This window comes from Apodemus sylvaticus, chromosome 2 (assembly GCF_947179515.1).
Source record: "Apodemus sylvaticus chromosome 2, mApoSyl1.1, whole genome shotgun sequence".
Lineage (NCBI taxonomy): Eukaryota > Metazoa > Chordata > Mammalia > Rodentia > Muridae > Apodemus > Apodemus sylvaticus.
This window is the reverse complement of record NC_067473.1, coordinates 52,891,478-52,912,743: the sequence shown is the minus strand read 5'-3', so window position 1 is coordinate 52,912,743 and position 21,266 is coordinate 52,891,478. Positions and strand designations below refer to the sequence as shown.

The following is a 21,266-nucleotide window of genomic DNA, read 5'->3' as shown; positions in this document are numbered from 1 at the left end:
GTCTCCGCTGCAGCTCCGCACCGCTCCAGCCTATCAGCGGCCAACCAGCCACTCGCTCCGACCTGACCAAAATAGCTCGAACGCCTGCGACTAGCGCGCAGCCCCTCACTTGACGCTCACTCCGACTCGCTCGCCCGCTTGCCCGCTTGGGCCGCTCCGATCGTCTAGAGGGGGCGGGGAGGAAGCTGCCGGGGAGGGGGGAGGGGGGTGGGGAAAAAGAAGGAAGGAAGGAAGGAAGGGAGGAAGGAGGGAAGGAAGAAGCGAGGAAGGCAGGCAGCCCTCCGCGACTGGGGGCTGCGCGGCGCGGGCCGGCGCGCGCTGGAAGGCGCGGGCCGGCGCGCGCTGGAAGGCGCGGCGTTAACCCCTTGCGGGCAGGCGACAGAGGGAGAGCGGTGTTAATACATAAGAGCACTGCATCACGCTAATCTTCTCCCTAGAACAGTATGCGTCAGCAGTACATTCACGTTCTGACTGAAGGACAAAAGGATGAGAGAGCAGTCTGCGTGGCTGCCGCCTGCAACACCGCGAGCCCGGCGCGAGGAGGAGACGGTGGGCGCCGAGCGCAGGGGCCCCGCTGCTGCCACCGCCGCCGCTAGCCAGCGGGGACCATGGTCACCGGCTTCGGAGCGTTCCCCGCAGCCGCTACCCCCACTGCTCACGCCGCCGTCGCCAGCGCTCTGGCCGCTGCAGCAACCCGCTGGCAGCTCAGCTGCTGAAGGCTCCGGGAGCCCCAGCGGCGAACTCGCACTCTCCGCACAAAGCCGGGGCCGGCGGCGCGCCGGGAGCCCAGTAGTGGCGGGCGGCGGCGGGCGCTTGCGCGTTGCCGGGGGCTGCGGCCGCCGCCGCCGCCGGACCCGCGCCCGCCCCCGGACTCCCTGAAGGGGCCTGCGGTGCGGGCGCGACCGCGGGCGCTGCGCGCTCCTCCGTTCGCGGACCGGGTCCCAGCACCACGTCCACGCTGCTGCCCCTCTGGGGCTGGACGGATTACCGCTCCTCGCGCCAGCAGATAGCGGGACTGGAGAACTGAGCCCAGTTCTTGTCTTTTTAACCCTTCCGAGAAGAGGCGAAGAGAAAAGGGGGTGTGTGCCTAGGGAGGGCGAAGGCACAGCGAACACCTCTTAACTCTCGCAGCCCCGCGAGCTCACGACTGCAATCAGCTGCCGCCAGCCCCGGGCCGGGAAAGCAGAGTGGAGAGCAGCGCAGCAACCAGCGAGCGCGGCCTGGGCGGCTTCGGGAGCGCCCCCGCACCCCCATCCCCCGCGGCGGCCCAGGGAGAGGGCTGGGGGCCCGGGAGACACACTTTGGCGATGAAGCGCCTTCTCCCGCGGCTGGAGCAAGCTGGTGCCAGGGTCCAAGGACAAAGCAGGGAAGCGCTGGTGGCGCCGCTCCTCGGGCTCTCGGGGGGGCATGCACCTGCATAGCCCGCCGGGCCTTGGCTCTCCCTGGCGCGCCTCAACTCCGCGGCTTCGCCGACTACGGATTTACTAGAAGCCATTTTGTCTCCCCCACCTCTCCCCTCCCCTCTGCCCTCCCTGCCCCCACTACTTCCCCCTTTGTTAATTAAAACTAAAGTCAGAATGGGAACGATGAGCCCAGCTCTCGTGGAGAAAGCTTAAGGACACAGCGCTAATTCTTTCCAGCTTTCCTTCCGAGGTAGGTGACAGTGAATTGGGTGGGGATGGTTGCAACGTGGGAGAGAGTCTTAGCTTTCTATGGGCTGGCCATGAGGGTGGGCTGGTAGATGAGGGGCCGCTCTGTAGTTTCGCAGGGTTTTTCTAGGCCGATCTGCTTGTCTCTAATCGCCCCCTCCCCACCTCCTTCTCCAGATGGAAAGAGGAGCTCCTAGCTCACTTAAGCCGGGGTAAGGCTGGTTCTCTTTTCCAAGCCAAAATCCCAGGCGATGGTGAATTATGAACGTGCCACACCATGAAGCTCTTGTGGCAGGTAACTGTGCACCACACCTGGAATGCCGTCCTGCTTCCCGTCGTCTACCTCACGGCGCAAGTGTGGATTCTGTGTGCAGCCATCGCTGCTGCCGCTTCAGCCGGGCCCCAAAACTGCCCCTCCGTCTGTTCCTGCAGTAACCAGTTCAGCAAGGTGGTGTGCACCCGCCGGGGACTCTCTGAGGTCCCGCAGGGTATTCCTTCCAACACCCGGTATCTCAACCTCATGGAAAACAACATCCAGATGATTCAGGCTGACACCTTCAGGCACCTCCACCACCTGGAGGTCCTGCAGCTGGGCAGGAACTCCATCAGGCAGATAGAGGTGGGGGCCTTCAATGGCCTCGCCAGTCTCAACACCCTGGAACTGTTTGACAACTGGCTGACGGTCATCCCCAGTGGGGCCTTTGAGTACTTGTCCAAACTGCGGGAGCTCTGGCTTCGAAACAACCCCATTGAGAGCATCCCCTCTTATGCCTTCAACCGGGTGCCCTCCCTCATGCGCCTGGACTTGGGGGAACTCAAGAAGCTGGAGTATATCTCAGAGGGGGCTTTTGAGGGACTGTTCAACCTCAAGTACCTGAACTTGGGCATGTGCAACATTAAGGATATGCCCAATCTCACACCCTTGGTGGGGCTCGAGGAGCTGGAGATGTCAGGGAACCACTTTCCTGAGATCAGGCCTGGGTCCTTCCATGGTCTAAGCTCCCTGAAGAAACTGTGGGTGATGAACTCACAGGTCAGCCTGATTGAGCGGAATGCCTTCGACGGCCTGGCTTCCCTTGTGGAACTCAACTTAGCCCACAATAACCTCTCATCTTTGCCCCATGACCTCTTCACGCCTCTGAGGTACCTGGTGGAGTTGCACCTACACCACAATCCTTGGAACTGTGATTGTGATATTCTGTGGCTGGCTTGGTGGCTTCGGGAATATATACCCACCAATTCCACTTGCTGTGGCCGATGTCATGCTCCCATGCACATGCGAGGCCGCTACCTGGTAGAGGTGGACCAGGCTGCCTTTCAGTGCTCTGCCCCCTTCATCATGGATGCACCTCGGGACCTCAATATCTCTGAGGATCGGATGGCAGAACTGAAGTGTCGGACTCCCCCTATGTCCTCTGTGAAGTGGTTGCTGCCCAATGGGACAGTGCTCAGCCACGCCTCCCGGCACCCACGGATTTCTGTTCTCAATGATGGCACCTTGAACTTTTCTCGTGTGCTGCTCATAGACACTGGAGTATACACATGCATGGTGACCAATGTGGCAGGCAACTCCAATGCCTCGGCCTACCTCAATGTGAGCTCGGCCGAGCTCAACACCCCGAACTTCAGCTTCTTCACCACTGTAACGGTGGAGACCACAGAGATATCACCTGAGGACATAACACGGAAGTACAAGCCTGTTCCCACCACATCCACTGGTTACCAGCCGGCATATACCACCTCCACCACGGTGCTCATCCAGACCACCCGTGTGCCCAAGCAGGTGCCAGTACCCTCGACAGACAGCACTGACAAGATGCAGACCAGCCTGGATGAAGTCATGAAGACCACCAAGATCATCATCGGCTGCTTTGTGGCAGTGACTCTTCTGGCTGCTGCCATGTTGATTGTCTTCTATAAACTTCGCAAGCGGCACCAGCAGCGGAGTACAGTCACAGCCGCCAGGACAGTAGAGATTATCCAGGTGGATGAAGACATCCCAGCAGCAGCATCTGCAGCAGCAACAGCAGCTCCATCCGGTGTATCAGGTGAGGGGGCAGTAGTGTTGCCCACAATACATGACCATATTAACTACAACACCTACAAACCAGCACATGGGGCCCACTGGACAGAAAACAGCCTGGGGAACTCTCTGCACCCCACAGTCACCACTATCTCTGAACCTTATATAATTCAGACCCATACCAAGGACAAGGTACAGGAAACTCAAATATGATTCCCCCTCCCTCAAAAACTTATAAAATGCAATAGAATGCACAAAAAAGAGCAACTTTTGTACAGAGTGGGGAGAGACTTTTTCTTGTATATGCTTATATATTAAATCTATGGGCTGGTTAAAAAAGATTATATTAAAATTTAAAAACAAAAAAAATCAAAACAAAACTATTTTCTAACTTGTAAGTTCTATTTAAAGGGGGAGGGAAGGGACTCTTGGCAAGGTTGTGGGCAGGAGCCTCAAGTCAACTGCTGTAAGGTGGAAACTGCTAAGACAAAACAAACTAAAACAACCAACACCCCTAAAGTGGCAGGGTGTGGGCTGCTGGGGAAAGGAAGGATAGACTGCACCTGCCAAGTTTTAGAAGATGCTTCACAGGTTCTAGGAATACCATTTCTATAGACATCTTTCTTAAGCTGAGAGCTGTCTTTACAGATCTATCTTATTTAAAAAATAATTTTAAAAATGCATCACAAATTTGTACTGTGTCAAAAGATTGGGAGGCAGTATTTTTTTTCCTTCAGAGACAATAGGAAAGATAGATCTGTAAATATATTTTAAGTAGGAAAACCACCAAAATTCCAACTAATCCTTACAGGGGTTGTTTCTTTGTACATGTGCACAAGTCCTCTGGGTTTGTGCCTTCAGACTGGCATGTGTCTCCCTTGACAGTGCTTCAGGACAGCTTGGAAGGAAGGGAGCTGGCGTAGCTCTCAGTCAAATGCTTTCACATTGCACCAGATTCCTGCAGTTGGGCATAACCCACTCTGCAAGGCATGTGTCTATTCAGGGTTTCCCGGGAGGAGGCGGCCTGAAGGGGGTGCGGCCCCGGGAGAAGGGAAGCCAAGCAGCAGAGGGATGATTCACAGGAGCCAGAAATCAGCAGTGGGCCGTGTCCACCTGTTGTTCGGGTATCTGACAAATGATTGTAGACAATAATGACATTTTATGATTTTTCAAAAAAGATCTTGCTTGTTGTAAGGTGGAAGAGGAGGATAGGCCGGGATGGGGGAGGAGGGGAGTGGAAGCTTGTCTCATGCTGGGATTTGGTGACTGGTCTAAATGCTGATTCATTAGGGGTTAGTGCAGCTGATGCCAACTAGTTGTGGTGATAGTGGGGGCAGAACATGAGTAGAGAGGAAAAGGAGAGCTAGCTGAAAAGGGCACAGGCTAACTGAAAGAAGCCTTTGCCACCAGGATGTTTTGGGGGGGGTGATGTTACAACAAAACTGACAAGGGAGGGGGAACACACAAATGAGTACGGCATGGAGTTTTGTTGACTGGGGTGTCATGGATGGAAGCTTCCCTCCCCCAGGCCTACCTCCAGGGGTTACAAGCACGGGGCAAGATCTGTTATTCTGGTCCATTCAATGATGTAACTTTCAGTTATTATTTTAGCTTTAAGAGAAAATAAAGGGTTCAGATTTGAAAGGGGGTGGTACGGGTGGGGGATGCCAACAAAAGAACACTGATTGTAATGTGAGAAAAGTGTATTTTTGTATTTTAATAAATATTGTTCAATTTTTAATTCAATGTCCCCAAAGGGTTAAATTGAATAAGATTCTGAACCTATACAGTCTTATAAGCACTGACCGAGTCATTTATATTTAAATGAAGGGGATGGGGCAGGAGGGAAGAGGTGGTTTGGGGAGGGAGACAATGTTAATTTGAAGTGTGGGAAAATGCTAAAAGCTGTCAACCACCTTTCTTTAGTTTAAATAAATGCACCCAACTCCAGTGCATCTTCCACAAGCTAAGTGTGTTAGTCCCTGGCTTTGTTGGGGATATAACCAAATTCCCCATGCCCTGGAAAAAGCAGGGGAAATGGGTCAGCCTCAGCTCCTGGGACCTGGCCAGAAATGACCTGCCACCTCAGCAGAACTCAATGGTGAGGCTCAACCGAAGGACCCTGGGAGGCTTGGATTTAAGAGGGCCCCAGTAATGTAGTTTGGCTGCAAATTCCCAGAGGCAGCGTTGCTTAATAGTCTGATGTGTTTTGGAGGAGGTGGGGGTCTGGCACTTGAGGTTCACAGAGCAATGTCTTCCAGGGAGGTTCCGTGTTTCTTCAGCGCATATATACTAATGCAGGGAATGAGGACTGAGTGGGTGTGATCTATCTGGCACTGAGAAGGGAAAGAGGCAGTGTTGCAGCAGTTGGCTAAGAAATGGCCAATTTTGAATCTTCCTAGGTATACAGATCATTTTTGGCTATCAGTGCCTATGGCAGCACATACACACTGGTATGCACTTAAAATGCAGGCAGCAATGGTTGGTTCTCTCTGTCCTTTTACTATCTATTCCTAATAAAGAAAAGAAAACCGCAGCAGAGCAAAGGGTGGGACTTGGCCCAGGATCAGAAGAAAATCCAAGAAATGACTCTGTTTCCTAGTGCCACGGACACAACTCAGGCTGTTGGGAACAGCTTCCTGGGTATACATTCTGAGGCAAGTGGGAATGAAGCTGCTGCCTCAGCACCACAAGGTGGGGCGCTGATTTCTGATTTCCTAATACCCCCTTCTTTTTTTGACAGCTGTCTGAGAAGTCAGAAATTATGCAGTAACTGCAATGACAAAGGGTCTTGGGCTAAATAAGGTCTGAGGACAAAGGAGGAGAGAGGGAGAAATCCTAAGGAGGAATGCCTTTGTCCTGGGATGAGCATATTCTGCTCTTGGAACCCGAAGCGACCAGGGTGGGGAGATAAGGGGAACCCTAGGCAAAAGTGTCCTTGGCATTTCAGGGGCAACTCTTTCCCCAGTAGCTTATCCTTTGGTCTGGCACTGTCATGCAGTTAAGAGGTAGCTCGCCTTTGCTATGCATCCGGGGTACATCCTCCCTTAAACAGGAGCTTGGGACATTTTTTCAGAAGAGCACTGAAGTGAGGCTCTAAGGCTGCGTTAATGACTCATTCTCAAGCCTGGCCAAGCTGTAAGGCTGGTTACCTGGGAATGGAACGTGGGCTGGTAGCTCTTCAGGGGTAGTTATAGCAACACATTAGAGGAAAGACTGCAGCTGAGTATATGGTATTACAGATTTTTCATTATAGAATTTTTAAGGTCATGAAAATTACCTAGCCTAATTTTTAAAAATATTTTCTGGTCAAGGAAACTGAGTGCTACAGAAATGGAAAGACATATCCAAGGTCACACAGACAATAGAATAGGTTAGACTAGAACTGGGCTCTCTTGACTTTCTAGCAAATGTGGTTTTTTTCCCCTTACTAATATGCAACTAAAATGGGACTTCCTATTCTGTGTTTTTTTCTTCCCATCCCATCCAGCTCAGCTACCCTGTAAGGTCTGATCACAGTTCTGACAACAGGAGCTCCATAGATGCAGAAGGGGTAGATCTTCAGCAGCGTACATACAGTTCTGGACTCTAGGCCCAATGGCAGACAGAAACTGCAGAATCCCACAGAGGGTGATAACTACAGAAGAGAGTTGAAAGTAGGCATGATGGTGATTCCAGTAAGAAAGATGACTTGGCTTCCTCCCAACCATAGGCTGGAAAGCTTTGCAAAGTAGATGACTGAAAAGTTCTGTAAGTTCCCATCAGACATAGTCTCCACGTGGACTGGTGTCTGTTATTTGGCCCAATAATGATGAGACTGGGATGGGAGAACAGGACCATGGCTCCTTTCCTACCTACCTAGTCTAGGCTCTTTTAAAATGTTACATCTGGCTACTTAGTGGGTGATGGGATATGTGTGGCTTTCAGAGAACAAACAATTTGTGGGAGCTGGTTCTTCCCTCCCTCATGGGTGGTGAGGCTAGAACTCAAGTCAGTAAGCTTAGTAGTGAGTGCCTTTACCTGATGAGCCATTTAGTTCTTTAATGCCGCACCTATGGTTACCATTTCTATAATCTCCTCCAGGACTTCTTACCACTCTATTATCAACGAAGGTAGACAGGCTAGTCTCTTAGGGTTAGAGACATTAGCTCTATCGTGGCTATTTAACGTGTACTATGGCCAATAACTTGCTGGGCAGAACAACATGCAGAGTCCTCCTGGCAAGACAATTCCTATTGTAGGCAGGCAAGAGGGTCAGAGTCAACGACCTCTGGCTTCCTTCACCGATTGATGGCTAGGGACCGTACTCGAAGCTGGTCCACCATTTTAGTGCACCAAAGCGGCAAGGGCTTGAAATTAGAGAAGAAAAAGAAGAGAGAACATTTACATGTAAACGTGTCTGATTTTCTCTCCTCTGCTGGCACTTAGCACGCCATGCCATTGCCTAGGACAGGCACTGTTTCATGCCATTCTAAACCCTGCCTCAGCTAAACTGCAAGGCAGCTTTAGGCTCAAAGTGACTCTCTTTGGTTTCTAGCCACTTAGAAAGTACTCTTTCCCCTGCAGGGGGAAGAATGGTTTGGGTACTGGATTGTTTCCATCTTTGCTTTAAATTAAAATAAGTAAATTACATCTTGAGTGTGTTTAAGGAATTAAAAAAAATAGGCCAGTGTTCCCCTCCACCCTGTGGATGCGTGGGGGTGGGGGCTGGGGATCAGAGGGAGAGAGACCGTGCATAATGCTTGCAAACAGACTCTGGATCGGGAGCCAGTCCTTGGGTTGAATTCCAGCTCCATCACTTCCTAGTTTTGTGACTCAGCAAGCATTTAGTGTCTTCATCTATGAAATGAAGACAATAGTAATTCACATGTGCTTCATTACTTCACAGGTTGCTGTAAACATTGAGGATTTGTGTATTTACCTCACACTTAGTGTGGTAGCTGATGTGGTATAGTATGCACTTCACAGCTGGCAGTTATCTGTTGGTATAAGTATACAAACCAAAGGCCAGTGCCCACTTATTACCTCTACTCGAGTCTCCTTGCTTTCACTATTCTGGAGAGAGAATGGTTATCTGTGTGTTGGAGGAAAAATGGTTGCATTTTGTTTTGTGTTCTGTACCTAACTAAGTCTGCAGCTGGCCCACAACACCATCTTAGTCTAGGAATGGGTTAATTTTTTGTAAAGGTGCTTCTGCTAACAGTGATGTAAACACTGAGTAAGAATAGGACATTTCTAGCTAGGAAGCCTTGGTCTTTAACAGGATGCCATGCTTCCTAGATGCTTCCTAGACTCTTCATGTATCTGTTGTTCTCCAGCAGGGGCAACTGAACCAAAATTACCCAAGTCAGTGATACAAATGCTTCCTTATTTTAAAGCCTAACCAGGTCTGGAGATAGGAAGGAGGAAGCACCAAGACAAAGAAAGGCACAGAGAGAGCTACTGGGCCCTTGAAGAAAGGAGTAAGAACCATGATTTTAGCAAGTGAAAGAAAAATGAAGCTACTTGGAAGACACACAGGCAAGGAGGGGCTTGCGGTGCAATTAAAAAGGAGATCTTTTTTATTTTTTTATTTTTAAAGTAAGCAAGATGCTGGTTGGATCAGGCAGAGGATTGTTAGTGTGACACTGATGGCATGGGGTTTGCAAGGGAGGCTAAACACCAATGCTTGTTGCTTTTCTAATAAGAATCTTTTCTAATAAGACTCTAGAATCAGTCTTAAGAGTGATCATAGGTTTTATCCACTGGTATAGGCCAACTTTTTTGCTGCTGGGGCTTGGGCCAAACCACACCTTTCCACGAGAGTTCTGTTCCCTCTCCTGCAGGCTGTCCATGGTTGGGGAAAGCAAGGCAGTCTTCAGATGGTATCTTATCCTCTGATCTCTTTCTTGGGTCTGCTATGAGCTTACCCCTCATTTCTATTAAGGTCTAGTCACCAAGGAAGCAGTAGAGGCCACAGTTCAGTATTTTCCCAGAAGGGAAGGTATTATACAAATTATGATGACTGAGTTCAATGCATATGAATACTTGTAGTGAGTCAGACAGTAGGCCTAGGCCTGTGGGGAAATGTTGGAGAAGCTGTCTTGTCAAAGCAAGTTAGCACTTGAGAAGGGAGCAACATCTCTGAGAATTTGGAACCACTATCTGGGAAGCACTAAGATGAGAGGCCACTCTAGCAGCAGGAGTGAGGGCTGCCGGAGCACGGCGAGACTCAGCCTTTCAGGCTCACCCAGTCACAGTACTAGGGCAGTCACTATATGGTCACATTATTAAATAGTAACAAGTCCTTAATCTATTTGTTTCTTTCCCACCTGCCTTCTTATATGCCCACTGATAAAGACCCCCTTATTACATCATGTTTTCTTTCATAATCTCCATGATAGGGCTTAATAAATCCTGAATGATCCTTCCATGCAAGAATGATGTTTCTTTCCTCTAATGTTTACATCCTATTGCCTCTCTGCAGCAACTTCTCCATCTTTTCTACTTCCTTTAAGGCCTCAGCTCTGGTTGCCCCTATCTCTGAGCTACTTTAGTCATTTGGTAAGTCACTTCACCTGCCAAGTGAGTCAGCAAGCAGAGAGAAAGGCTTTCACACAGCTCCTCGGGCAAAGGTTGGTTTTCTGGCCTTAGGCTACTTCTTCCCAGTCTTCAAGGTCTAGATTTCTTTATCTACCCACTTGTCTGGGTTCATTAATACCATTCAGATAGTTGCTCCAACTTGGAGACACCCCGCCCCCCATAGGTAATTGAATGAGTGATAATAGACTTTGCTATACAGGCAGTTCCATCCAGGAACCAAGTGTCAGCCTTTGCTCCTGACTGAAGGAGTGCTCAGCCATAGAGCGGAGGCCGCAGACACTAGCAGCCTATGTCTGCAGCTGGCAGCCACAGTGGTTACAAATGATAATCTATTACCATTCCAAGAAGACTTAATTTCTGGACTTAAAGGAAGTCGGATAATACTTTATCCTATTAGAGTCTGCCTGTGTGAACTGACAATGGTTTCCTTCTGACATGACAGCATATTCTTCCAATTCATCTCTTTAAGGATGGGGAGAGGGAAGCCTGGAGTATGAAAGGAAGGAGGAAAAGAAAAACACAAGGGGAAGACTGCTAGAGGGACCAAGGAAAGAAGACTACTTTCCTGCCTATTAAAAAGAAGGTACTCAGGGCATGACACAGTTAACTCAAAACATATCCACATCTGGTGTATACACATCAGTTTGGTTCTGAAGCTCCAGAGAACTATGACTATAACAAGAGCACAGTGTTGGCTCACTGCAGGCCTTCTTACTTACGTCCACTACGCCAGCATAAAGCTTTCCCTTTCCTCAAGCCCTCTTCCTCCGCCTTGTTGAAGCAGTATCAACTCTGAGTGATGGCATCCTCACATCATGTTCGTTTTATCAAGGCTAACTAACCTTGGGGTGACGATGGGAATTGAGGCACAGCCAGAGCATGGCTTTATGTTTTCTAATGTCAGGGATGTGAACATAGTTAAGAGTACCCTCCAAATTCACTAGAGAATTTTGTTGAACTACCCAATTTATTGATGAAGACGAATGAAACCCAGTGGGATGTGATTTGTTATTATTATGAAGACCAGATTTCTGGTCAGCCCAGCAGGATCACCATAATGCTAGACTCCAAGGGGTGCCATGGGTGGAATGGCAAAGTAACTGATGACCTTGGAGCTTGCAGTTCTGTGCAGTCTCCAGTAGTTCCTTTGCAGGTGGCAGAGGAAGGACTTTCTCACCAGCTCTCTGACTTATGCTTAAAGTTGAGACCAATGGTATCCACTCCAGATTTCATCCAGTTAAGAGGTGAGAAACCAGGCAACTTTCCTTTCTTTACAGCTTTAGGTGTTCCAGGGCATGTGGGTTTAGTGGCAGTACAAAATGGACAATGAAGGGACCCTTGCTGTATGAGTGCTCTTGCCCTTCTCTCTAAATTGGTGGAGGGCAGCAAGACAACACCTGCATCTACACTGGGAAGGCTTGACTGGTTTTTTTGTTTTGTTTTGTTTTATTTTGTTTGTGAGCCTAGCCTTTAACTGGCTGAGCCATTTTTATAGGCTGGAAAGGCTAAATTGTAATAGAATTTTGTCAAGGTTGTGAAGACCACTGGAGAAGCAGAACAGTCTGTAGTTCTGGTTCTACCTCCCTGGCCTTTCCTAGGTTGTATAGCAATGAGAATGAGGTCCTCAGAGGGAATGCTCGTACTGACTTGGGGACATACTCTGAACCATGGGGGCTATAATCCTCTCTTGGGAAACAGAGTGGCCCTAGCTATAATTCTATCACATATTTAATCACAATGTTCCTCCTTTGTTTGGTTTCTTATGGAGTCCCAGTAGAAACATTCTAAAAGAACAGACACTTGCAGAAAAGGCTCTATCTTGACCAAGTTAATTTAGCAGACATTTTCCGTCTTGGATAGGGTGGAGTTGCTTCTCTTTTCAACTTCAAAGCTGAGAGGGGAGGTGGGGAATGCAGAGAAATAAAGAGGAGGGCGGGGGCTTCAAGCAAATGAGTTTCCATCTATTAAGGAGTAGTAATTTCTGCTAGTTCCCCTAGAGACTGGTCCCCTTCAATAATGGCCTGACTCTAATGATTCCCACTCTTAAGCAACAGCCTGTGTTATGCTGGTGTTGAGACAAACTGTGCCAGAAAAATTCCCTTTCTCTCGGAGGAGCTGCTATCATTATGCAGGAGAGATTAGCCAGCAAGGAGGATGTGTTCTTGGTACTGAGCTAGGAAGACAAGCTAAGAGAATGTTCTTCTCTAGAAGGCTTAATACAGTTGACTAGGGACCCCCCCCCCGCCCCCAACAATGTTCTTGTCCCACTCAAAAGTGGAGATGAGAAGATGGTGATAGGCAAAAAGGGTTCCCTGGGATAGTGCACCTGGGGAGGTGGCCCGTGAAGAGTCCCTACTTCAGGGCAAGCTGATGAATCTCCTGTGAGGAAAGCACCAGCTTATTGGCTAGGAGGTAAAGGCAAGTCTTTGGGATGTGGTACAAGTACAGGCACAATGGGTAACAACTGATGAGCACACGAGTTATAAAATGTGAATAAGTTTTTTGGGAGGAAGGGAAATCAATTTTAGGTCCCTCTACCAGTCATTTCCAGGGCACACACACATGGATGTGTGTGGTCTAAGAACTTTGGAGTCAAGATCACAGCTGTCACTGAGGCTGGAGAGACAGTCAGTGAAGGGATGTGAGCTCATCTCTGTTTTAACACACTAGAATCTGGTTAGAGCTAACGTGGCTCTAGTTATTGTGGAAACCATTGCCAGTGGGTCTTAACGAGGGGAGTAGGGAGTCCCCTTACTTTGCCCCTGATATTCCTGTGATAGAGAAGGATGCTTCCAGAGGCTGCTTTGCCAGATGTGTCAGCAGGCAGCCTGTCCAGAGAGCCTGCAGTGCAGACAGATGCCCTGAGCTGTATTCAGGATGGCAAGACCCTTTATGGTACTGCGGCTCAGCTCTGGGGCAGTGCCAGAGCAGCAGGGTAAATTTTCCTCAGCCAGATCCATTCCCCCCAAACCTCTTCAAATATGTGGGCCACAGAGGGAGGCAAATATAATTAAATTACTGTGTCATGGACTGCCCATCCTAGGCAGGGGCTAAAAACGGCTCACGCTGACATGCAAACCCATCTGTGTCCCGAAAGCATGTGTGTCTTCGTGCTGAGCTGTCGGCAGCTGGAAGGGGCTGCCAGGGCCTAGGGCTGGACAGTTATCTGGCCCTCTTCGCTGCAGTAAGGCAGAGTCAACAATCCAACCTGGGCCCCACACAGCTCCACTGACCTTATCCTTTAGATGACTGAGTGGCACCCGCCCCTTTCTGCATCAGTTCATTTCTCCTCAGACACCTCTGTTGTTGGCACTCAGGACTTTCCCGTAAGGCTGTCTCCTGCACTGTTCTGGGAGAGGCATGAAGCTGCTGGGAGACAGAGTTCACGAGTGTAGCGGCAGGTTTGTTTGCCTTGGCAGGAGATGGAGGGGTCTCCCCGGCAACTCGCAGAGTGCTACTTCAGCAGTTCCCTGCTGGCAAGGGCTTGCTGGATAGAGAAATCCTGTCAGGTGCCAGAGTATAGCACAAAGTTCCTCTCTCCTTTTCATGCACAAGTGCCACTGTGGTATAGGACCTAAGTATCAAAGTCAAGGAAGGCTGGACATTTAACATGTGGAAATCAGCAGGCAAAATAAGTGATGGCTTAGGTGGGCCTGCCATCCCTGTAAGGTTACATCATATCTCTCCTGGAAGTTCAGGCCTCACTGGTCCACTCTGTAGACTCTGCAAGTATACAAATGCTGCTACTGGAGCTAGAAGGGGCTTCCGTCTGCTGGTGGGAGCCAGCCTGGGATAGAATCTGTGGAATGGTGAAAGCAGACACAGGGCAGCACAGTACCTTTCCCAATGCAGCCAAGCCAAGAGTCAGTGGGGGAATCTTTTCTCAACTGTTCCCCAGAGGCAACAGAGCAGTGTTAAGTCTGAAACTCTGTGGGATACAATACTTGGAGCCTGCGAGGTGGTCCTATGTGTGGCCATTAGGAAAGCTTCCTGGGGGGACTAGCTGTATTCACATCTACTCCTCATATCCAGGTCATCCTGGCATCAGGCAGATCCCTGGATGGCTATAGTATAGTACAGGTAGCTGTAGAGCCTTTGTGGTCCCTTTCAAGGCAGGCTTATGGAATCTTTGTGGTGAGGGAGAGAAAAACCTCCCTACCCTGAAATGGAAACCTCTAAGATGGCCAGAAAAGAAGGCAGTGACTTTCCTGGAGGCTTGCTGTCCTGCCACTGCACTGAACATTCCAGGGTTATTTCCTACATAATAGGGGCGGGGGTGGGTGGAGATGGTGTATTGCAGCCTGGCTGTGGATCTGATGGTTCCTTTCAGAACAATGACAAATATTGCCTACTCCAGATCCTTGGCATCCACCCAACAACCTGGACTATGTCTGTAGGTCGCCTGCAGTCCAGCATTTCTACATAACTAGACTTAATAGATTAAAAAGAGCCAGTAGATTATGTTTCTTATGGTTAAGAGGCCAAGTAACCATTGTAGCAGGAAGAGAAAGTGACATCTAATTCTAGATGATGAGGTCCAAGCAGTCACAAAGAACATAGAACTGACCACACTGGTAAGATCTACTATGTAGCTTTATAGAAATAAGGTTCCTGGGTGTTCTACTATGACAGAGTACTTCCACTGTACCAAATGAGACAGAAGATGCCAGACTGTAGTCCTCAGCTTCAGGTAACTGTTACACTGTAGCAGAACAAGATACCTTTTAACCCTACACCACTAGCATAGCCTCCTCCCACTTAGAGTACAGAGAGTGGAACACAGAACATGCCTCTTCTTTACTAATATTTTAGTAATGATTGGGCAAAATATTTTACCATTACCAGTGACTGAAGCTATGCTCACCCTAAAGTAAACACACCACGTTTTGGAAAATACTTTTCTTGATGTTCCTCTACAGGTGAGTTTTGCTTGAGGGTTCTGTTCTTCCTTACTTTAGCAGCCTGGGACTAGAAGAGTTCTTTAGTGCAGAGCAGCTGCTATGGTCTCCCTCCCTGCAGTAGGCTGTCTGCAGAGATGACTGTGAGGTCTCATTCAGGCAGAGTCTGATAGATTAGGGTCTGCCTCCTAGGGTTTACAGTCCTGCTGCCCAGCAGTGAGCTACCCTGGGAGAAGGTTGAGGGCTGTCCTGAGGTTGCTGCCACATTTCTTCCTCTATAAAAGGTCAGCCACAAGCCTCCTCATGCTTATCACAATGACTGAGCTGTTAGGAGGGAATGAGGTGTGGAGACTCTAACTGATTACAATAGTGTGCAACTGCTACCTCCAACACATTAAGTATCCTGAGAAAATGAGAGTGCTTTGAAAAATTGCCAACGTCTAATGTCTGGAAAAGGAAGAGGAAGAGGAAGGGGAAGGGGAATGGGAAGGGGAAGGGGAATGGGAAGGGGAAGGGGATAATCATCAGTTTCTGATACTTCCTTTCTCTGGATTCTCTTGCAGCTCACACTTAGGCTAAGGATGCAGAGTGGGTGTGGCTAAGGCGACCTGCAAGTCTAGATTAGCGCTCATACCAGCTGGAAAGCATTTCTTACATAGTATGAACATGAGCCTTGCCCTGTCCTCGTCCCTTGGGTTTAGTTAATTTTGTCTTTAAAATCACATAGGAAGCTTACAGTGCTAGAACATGGACTATGCATGTGCTGTCTCCGTTTTGGCCCAGGTTGACCTGCAGGCAAGTGTGGTTTGGGCTGCCCCCTCATCTCAAGAAAACAGGGCAGGAGAGGGGATAGAGTGGCAGACGTCTCTGGGTATGGCTGGGGCCATCTGCACTACTGTGAATCAAGGTTGGCTCAGACAGAAGGCGCGAGGGAGGAGGTGCAGCTGCTGATGGCTCAGACAGCTTGGACCTGTCCAGGCAAACAAGCCGTTCAAGTGCAAGAACAGCCAGCCAAGTAGGCAGAGCACAAATGCGGACTTAAAGCTTGAAATCTGACAAGATACAGAAAGAGGGTAGGAAGCTGTCTGGTATTTCAACAGTGCCTGGCCTTCCCTGTCTCTCACTGCTGTGCCAGGTTCCTCTGCTACTGAAGAGTGGGATGCGAAGCTTAGAAACTAGGGGTTGGAGGCAGATAAGCATTCTTAGAGCTAGAATTTAAAACTGTCATTCCGGGGATTACAGAGTCACCTCTGGATTTTCTTTCTCATCAGTATCTCTGTCTATAGCTACATCTACCTCCTCTACACTCTTGTGTTCAAGGTTAATCAGTGGGCACTGGGCATGCTGGTGTCCATCTGCCATGCTGCTAACTACACCACAAGGGACCTGTCAGAACCCCCTGAGGAGGGAGCCAACAGTAGGCTGCTTAGGGAATGAGGCACTATTCTGGTTCCTTCTACTGAAGACTCCTGAGGCAATGCTCCCCTCTCTTAGGTGCACAGTAGGTGGACTGGAGAATTATTAGGTACCAGTGTTGAGGTTTTTTTCTCTTGGAACCACTCCTTAGGAGTTTTCTTCACTTTCCTTTAATCTACCTTTGCTATATATTACAACAAAACTAGCATGTAAACTTTAGGTCACACTGTAATCTTAAGGCTGGCAAGAGGGACTTCATTATTCTGAAACCATTCAGGAGATTAGAAAGCTCTGCTCCACATTCGAGAAGGCAAGAAGACTGGTTGGCCCAATGAGCCTCGCCCCTGGTTACAGAAGCAGGAGCCTCTGCTCAGAGCCTCCCTCAGGCTCAGTGGGAGTCCCTTGTAAGAGAGCTAGACAGGTATCAATGACTGTCCTAGGAAACAAGGGAGACAGCATCTCAGCACCTTCTTCTGAAGACAAGTCAAGGGAGGAAAGACAGCTAGGCCCCAAAAAAACAAGCGGGAGGAAGTGACTCACACTAGCCTTTATTCCAAAGCAAGGAGGAGAACCAATGGCTTCCATCTCTGTAACTGTTGCACATGGGAACCTTCCTAGTCAGTCAAAAGGTTCCTTTCCTGGTGAACACAGGGCAACTCCAGACTGCCCTATGGTTTAGGTTCCCAGGCCCAAGTAAAAGGTGGACCAGTTTTGAAGTGAGGCACCTGGCTCAAGGCACTATACTCTTGGCCTTGGCCCTTCCTTGGTTTCCTAGTTTGCCTTCCTGTTATAATAAAACACCATGACCCAAAAGAAACTAGGGGAGGAAAGAGTTCATTTGCTTACACTTCCAAGTCACACTGCATCCTTGAGGAAGCCAGGGCAGGAACAGAAGGCAGGATCTTAGAGGCAAGAACTGAAGTAGAATGCTGGAAGAATGCTGCTTACTGAATGTTTCCTACTACGTGTTCAGCAAACTTTCTTATATAACCCAGGATCACCTGCTCGTGGATTGCACTGCTCACAGTCGACAGGGTCTTTCCTGTAATTAAGAAAACGTCCCACAGATGTATCCACAAGACAATCTGATGTGGCAATTCCTCAACTGAGATTCCTTCTTTCTAGATATGTTTAGGTTGTGTCAAGTGAACAAGAACTAACCAGCATACCCGGCTTATTTATTTGTTTGCAAGCTTTTGTGAACCCGTTCTGTGCCCAGGGGAAGGTCAAGTGCAAGAGAACAGTAAAGACTTGATCCTGCCCTTGAGGTTACTCAGAACATCTGAGATGGCTAGGCGTCAGGGAGGACAGCAGGGGTGGGGTATATGTGGCAGGAATGTATGCTTAGAGCAAGCCAGAAGCAGGAGAAATCTCAGCCTCCATCTGCTCAAAGAGTTCTATGGAGAAATGCAGTGCAAGCTATATAAAGGGCTTGCAGAGTACCCGTTATAGTGTACTTAAGGAGAGGACAGGAGAAAATTCACCCAGTTTAGATTGTGAACACAGACATATGAGTATATTGTTAGGGCCAAGACTGCCTTTCAACCCTGTAGGGAGCCAGAGATGCCCCAGTCCTTTGGCACAGGCACAGGGTGGGTAGATGACCTCAACACTTCTCAGGAAGGCATCTGCTAAAAGGACTGCCCTGGGAGTTGGAAGCTTGGCAGCAATACTCTCAGTAAATACTCTGGTAAAACTGTATTTATTCTAGTCTGATAAGTGACCTAGATCGCCTGTAGTCTTACCCCCTCTGTAAGACACTAGAGCAACACACAGGTTACCTTAATGTTTAGGTGTAAGTCACAAAGCCCCCTGAATAAAGATTAGCCAACAGCTTGCCTTTGAATGAAGATGTACTTAGCTGGGGTCCTAATCCAGGCCATGGTGCAGTAGGGTAGAATGCTCCAACCTTCGTCCAGAACTCCATTTAATTTGGCTGCAAAAGCTGCTATTGGTCTCACCTACTAAGCAGCCAGAACAAAATAGCACTTGGGAACTGGGACAATGTTGAGGACACAAGGGATACACACACACACACACACACACACACACACACACACACACACAGAGAGAGAGAGAGAGAGAGAGAGAGAGAGAGAGAAAGGGGTGAGGGAAGAGAGAGAGAGAAAGGGGGTGAGGGAAGAGAGAGAGAGAGAGAGAGAGAAAGGGGGTGAGGGAAGAGAGATAGATAGATAGATAGAGATAGATAGATAGATAGATAGAGATAGATAGATAGATAGAGAGAGAGAGAGAGAGAGAGATTGAGAATATGAATGTGGACTTCTGAGAATGGAGGTTGGATACAAATGAAAGGGCACACCAGCAGTAGCCAGACACCGGTGGGTAAAGCACTCCACGGAAATGAGGACTTTCTTCTACCATGATCACAGCATAGCTGCAGTCATCATTTATTCCCCGGTGTGTCCAGAGAATCTCTCAGGACAGAGCACGCAGCACTGGCAAGGGGTAAGGCAGGTCAGCTCCAAGACACAGCAGCTCTCTACTTGGCTGCTCCTCAGTTCTAATCTAGAGGAAGAACTAGGTTGTTCTTTGTGTCTGTCTGTCCATCCTGTCCCCAGATGTGCACTGTTTATGAGCTGGAGAGATCAAGTTTTGGCTGACAGAAATCCAAAGTCATGAATAAAGTCTAAGCTGATCGATCAGCTAGGGTGAGGTGGTCTGAATTTAATTTTCACATAAGCCAGTAGTTCCTAACCTTAGATGCATATAGGAATTCCTTTGGGGGGGCGTTAAAAATCTTAAATTTTTTTTTAATTATACAAGAACTTCTGTGAAAAAAAAATCTGGAACACTGAAAGAAGAATACTAATGAGTACTCCATAACCCATCACAGAGATCCAATAAAGTCTTCATCGTTCTCTCTTCCTGCTTTCTTTGCTTCAGCATTTTAAAGTATATCCTAGACATGATGCCACTTCAGCTCTACATACTTCAGTATGCATCTCTAAAAATACTCGGTCATTTCCTTACATAACCACAATGCTATTATCACACCTACCAAAATTAACAAAGCTTTCCCTTGGTATCAGCTAATGCACCTGGGGAACTTAGGAAAAGAAGCCTCAAACCAAAAAACCTGGTGGTTGATGAAGCTACAGTTTCTGGAGGACCACGCATTAGTAGCTTTTCTAGGCCTCCCTGACCCATGTGTGTTGCCCGGGTGACGAATGACTGCCATGGTCCATACAGAATCCTGCCATGGCGTCTGAAGTAAGTGCTGTGATTATCCTCTAGGCCTTTATCAGTAAACTAACCCAAAACCGCATACAAATAAAACAGCGGCCAAACCAAATCAAACCAAAAGACAAGGAAGGCATGAAAAAAAAAATCACAGATAGGTTAAAGACAAGGAAAATAAAAGCATAAAACAGAACAAAAGCCAAATGACAACAAAACCCCAATCCCATGTCCCTATCCCTAAGCCCCAGCAAACAGCAGAATGGAATCCCATGTAGCACAAGGGCGCCTCCTGCTCAGGAGAGGAAGCCCACTCACTTGATGCATCAAAGGCCCAAGCAGCCTGAGAGGAGGGTGGTTCCCAGCTGCCCACGCTGCATGCAGAGCCCTTGGCAGGGAGACACCAGGCCAGACTGCATTATCCTCTCTTTGCTAGCTTTGCTTGCCTCTGTGTGTGATATCGCTCTAATACTCTGACTAATACTGTGCCTCAGCACCTGGGTCTTAGGGAGAATTAATTACATAGGCTATGGTGAGGGGGTGCGACATAACTTCTTGGGTGTTGGCACTGGGGTATAAGTAGTACAGTCTTCAATTTTACTTATTTATTTCATTTAAGGAAATAACTAAACAAAACATCCTGCAAAAAGATGGGGCTGTATCACTGTAGCTAAAAATACCTCCACTGAAGGCGGCCGCTCACCAGCTCCTCAATTAGAGATGCTACAGGGCCCTTTGTGAGCTGTGCAGTGTTGGCAGCTCCACAGGGGCTCTAGGAGGCCGAGGACACTCTCTGGAGCAGTGACTTTCTACGGCTAGGTGGAGGGGGACTGGCTAACAGCCACTGAGTCAGCACCAGTGACCTGACTTCCGAAGGTAACTGCTATACCCCTCTTGCTTCATGGACCTAAGCCAAAATGATACACCTGAGAATGACCCAAAATAACCATCAGAGGTCTGGCTATTCTCCACTTTCTTGAGGGTTACATGTGTTCCACACCCAAAGGAGGCAACAATGCCATCCAACTTGCCTCAGAAGATTTGGGGGCTGGACAGCAACTTGGAAGTGTGTTTCAGGGATGAGAAACCCAGGTGAAGCCTCCCAGGGGGAGGGGCTGAGGCCAGGGCTGCTTTCAGAGAAGGATGACACTTGAACAGGCACAGGGCTTCATAGGTCTTTTTCTGGATTTCTTTTCTTCATTGTCTGAATGTGTAAAGATCATTTAGTCCAACAACAGTCACTTTTACTGGGGAAGAACAAAACCTCATGGAGGTCAGAGCTGATAAATGGAACAGTCAGGAAAAGGTAGGCAAAAACTAAGCCAAGGCTGATTTGATTTAGCCACTGACACTTTTCTTCCATTTCTCCAGTGAGGGTGAGGGTGTGTGTGAGCATGTGTATCATATGAGCTCAGTATTTGCATGTGCCCAGTGGCCACAATTCTGGACCGCACAGATAAAGAACGAGTTGCTTGACTTGGTTGTCTTATCTCTTGTGGC

At 48.6% G+C, this 21,266-nt stretch overlaps 2 protein-coding genes across 3 annotated transcripts in view; one reads left to right on the top strand and one right to left on the bottom strand.

Moving 5' to 3' along the window:
• Positions 1–21,266, bottom strand: part of Snd1 (staphylococcal nuclease and tudor domain containing 1) — a 407,737-nt gene that overhangs the window by 55,596 nt on the left and 330,875 nt on the right. The gene's annotated exons all lie outside the window — the stretch shown is intronic.
• Lrrc4 (leucine rich repeat containing 4) lies at positions 1,465–10,845 on the top strand. Of its 2 annotated transcripts, XM_052173329.1 has the most exons (3): positions 1,465–1,653; positions 1,827–3,697; positions 10,724–10,845. In XM_052173329.1, the coding sequence occupies exons 2-3, from the start codon at positions 1,927–1,929 to the stop codon at positions 10,828–10,830; spliced, it is 1,878 nt and encodes a 625-aa protein (XP_052029289.1). In that variant the 5' UTR covers positions 1,465–1,653; positions 1,827–1,926; the 3' UTR covers positions 10,831–10,845. The 2 variants fall into 2 exon arrangements, with proteins under 2 accessions (XP_052029289.1, XP_052029288.1); XM_052173328.1 differs by lacking the exon at positions 10,724–10,845 and having other exon boundaries at positions 1,827–5,339.

Bases quoted from the DNA above. Each gene is read 5' to 3' on its own strand.
- Lrrc4 (XM_052173328.1), top strand. From the start codon at position 1,927: ATGAAGCTCTTGTGGCAGGTAACTGTGCACCACACCTGGAATGCCGTC.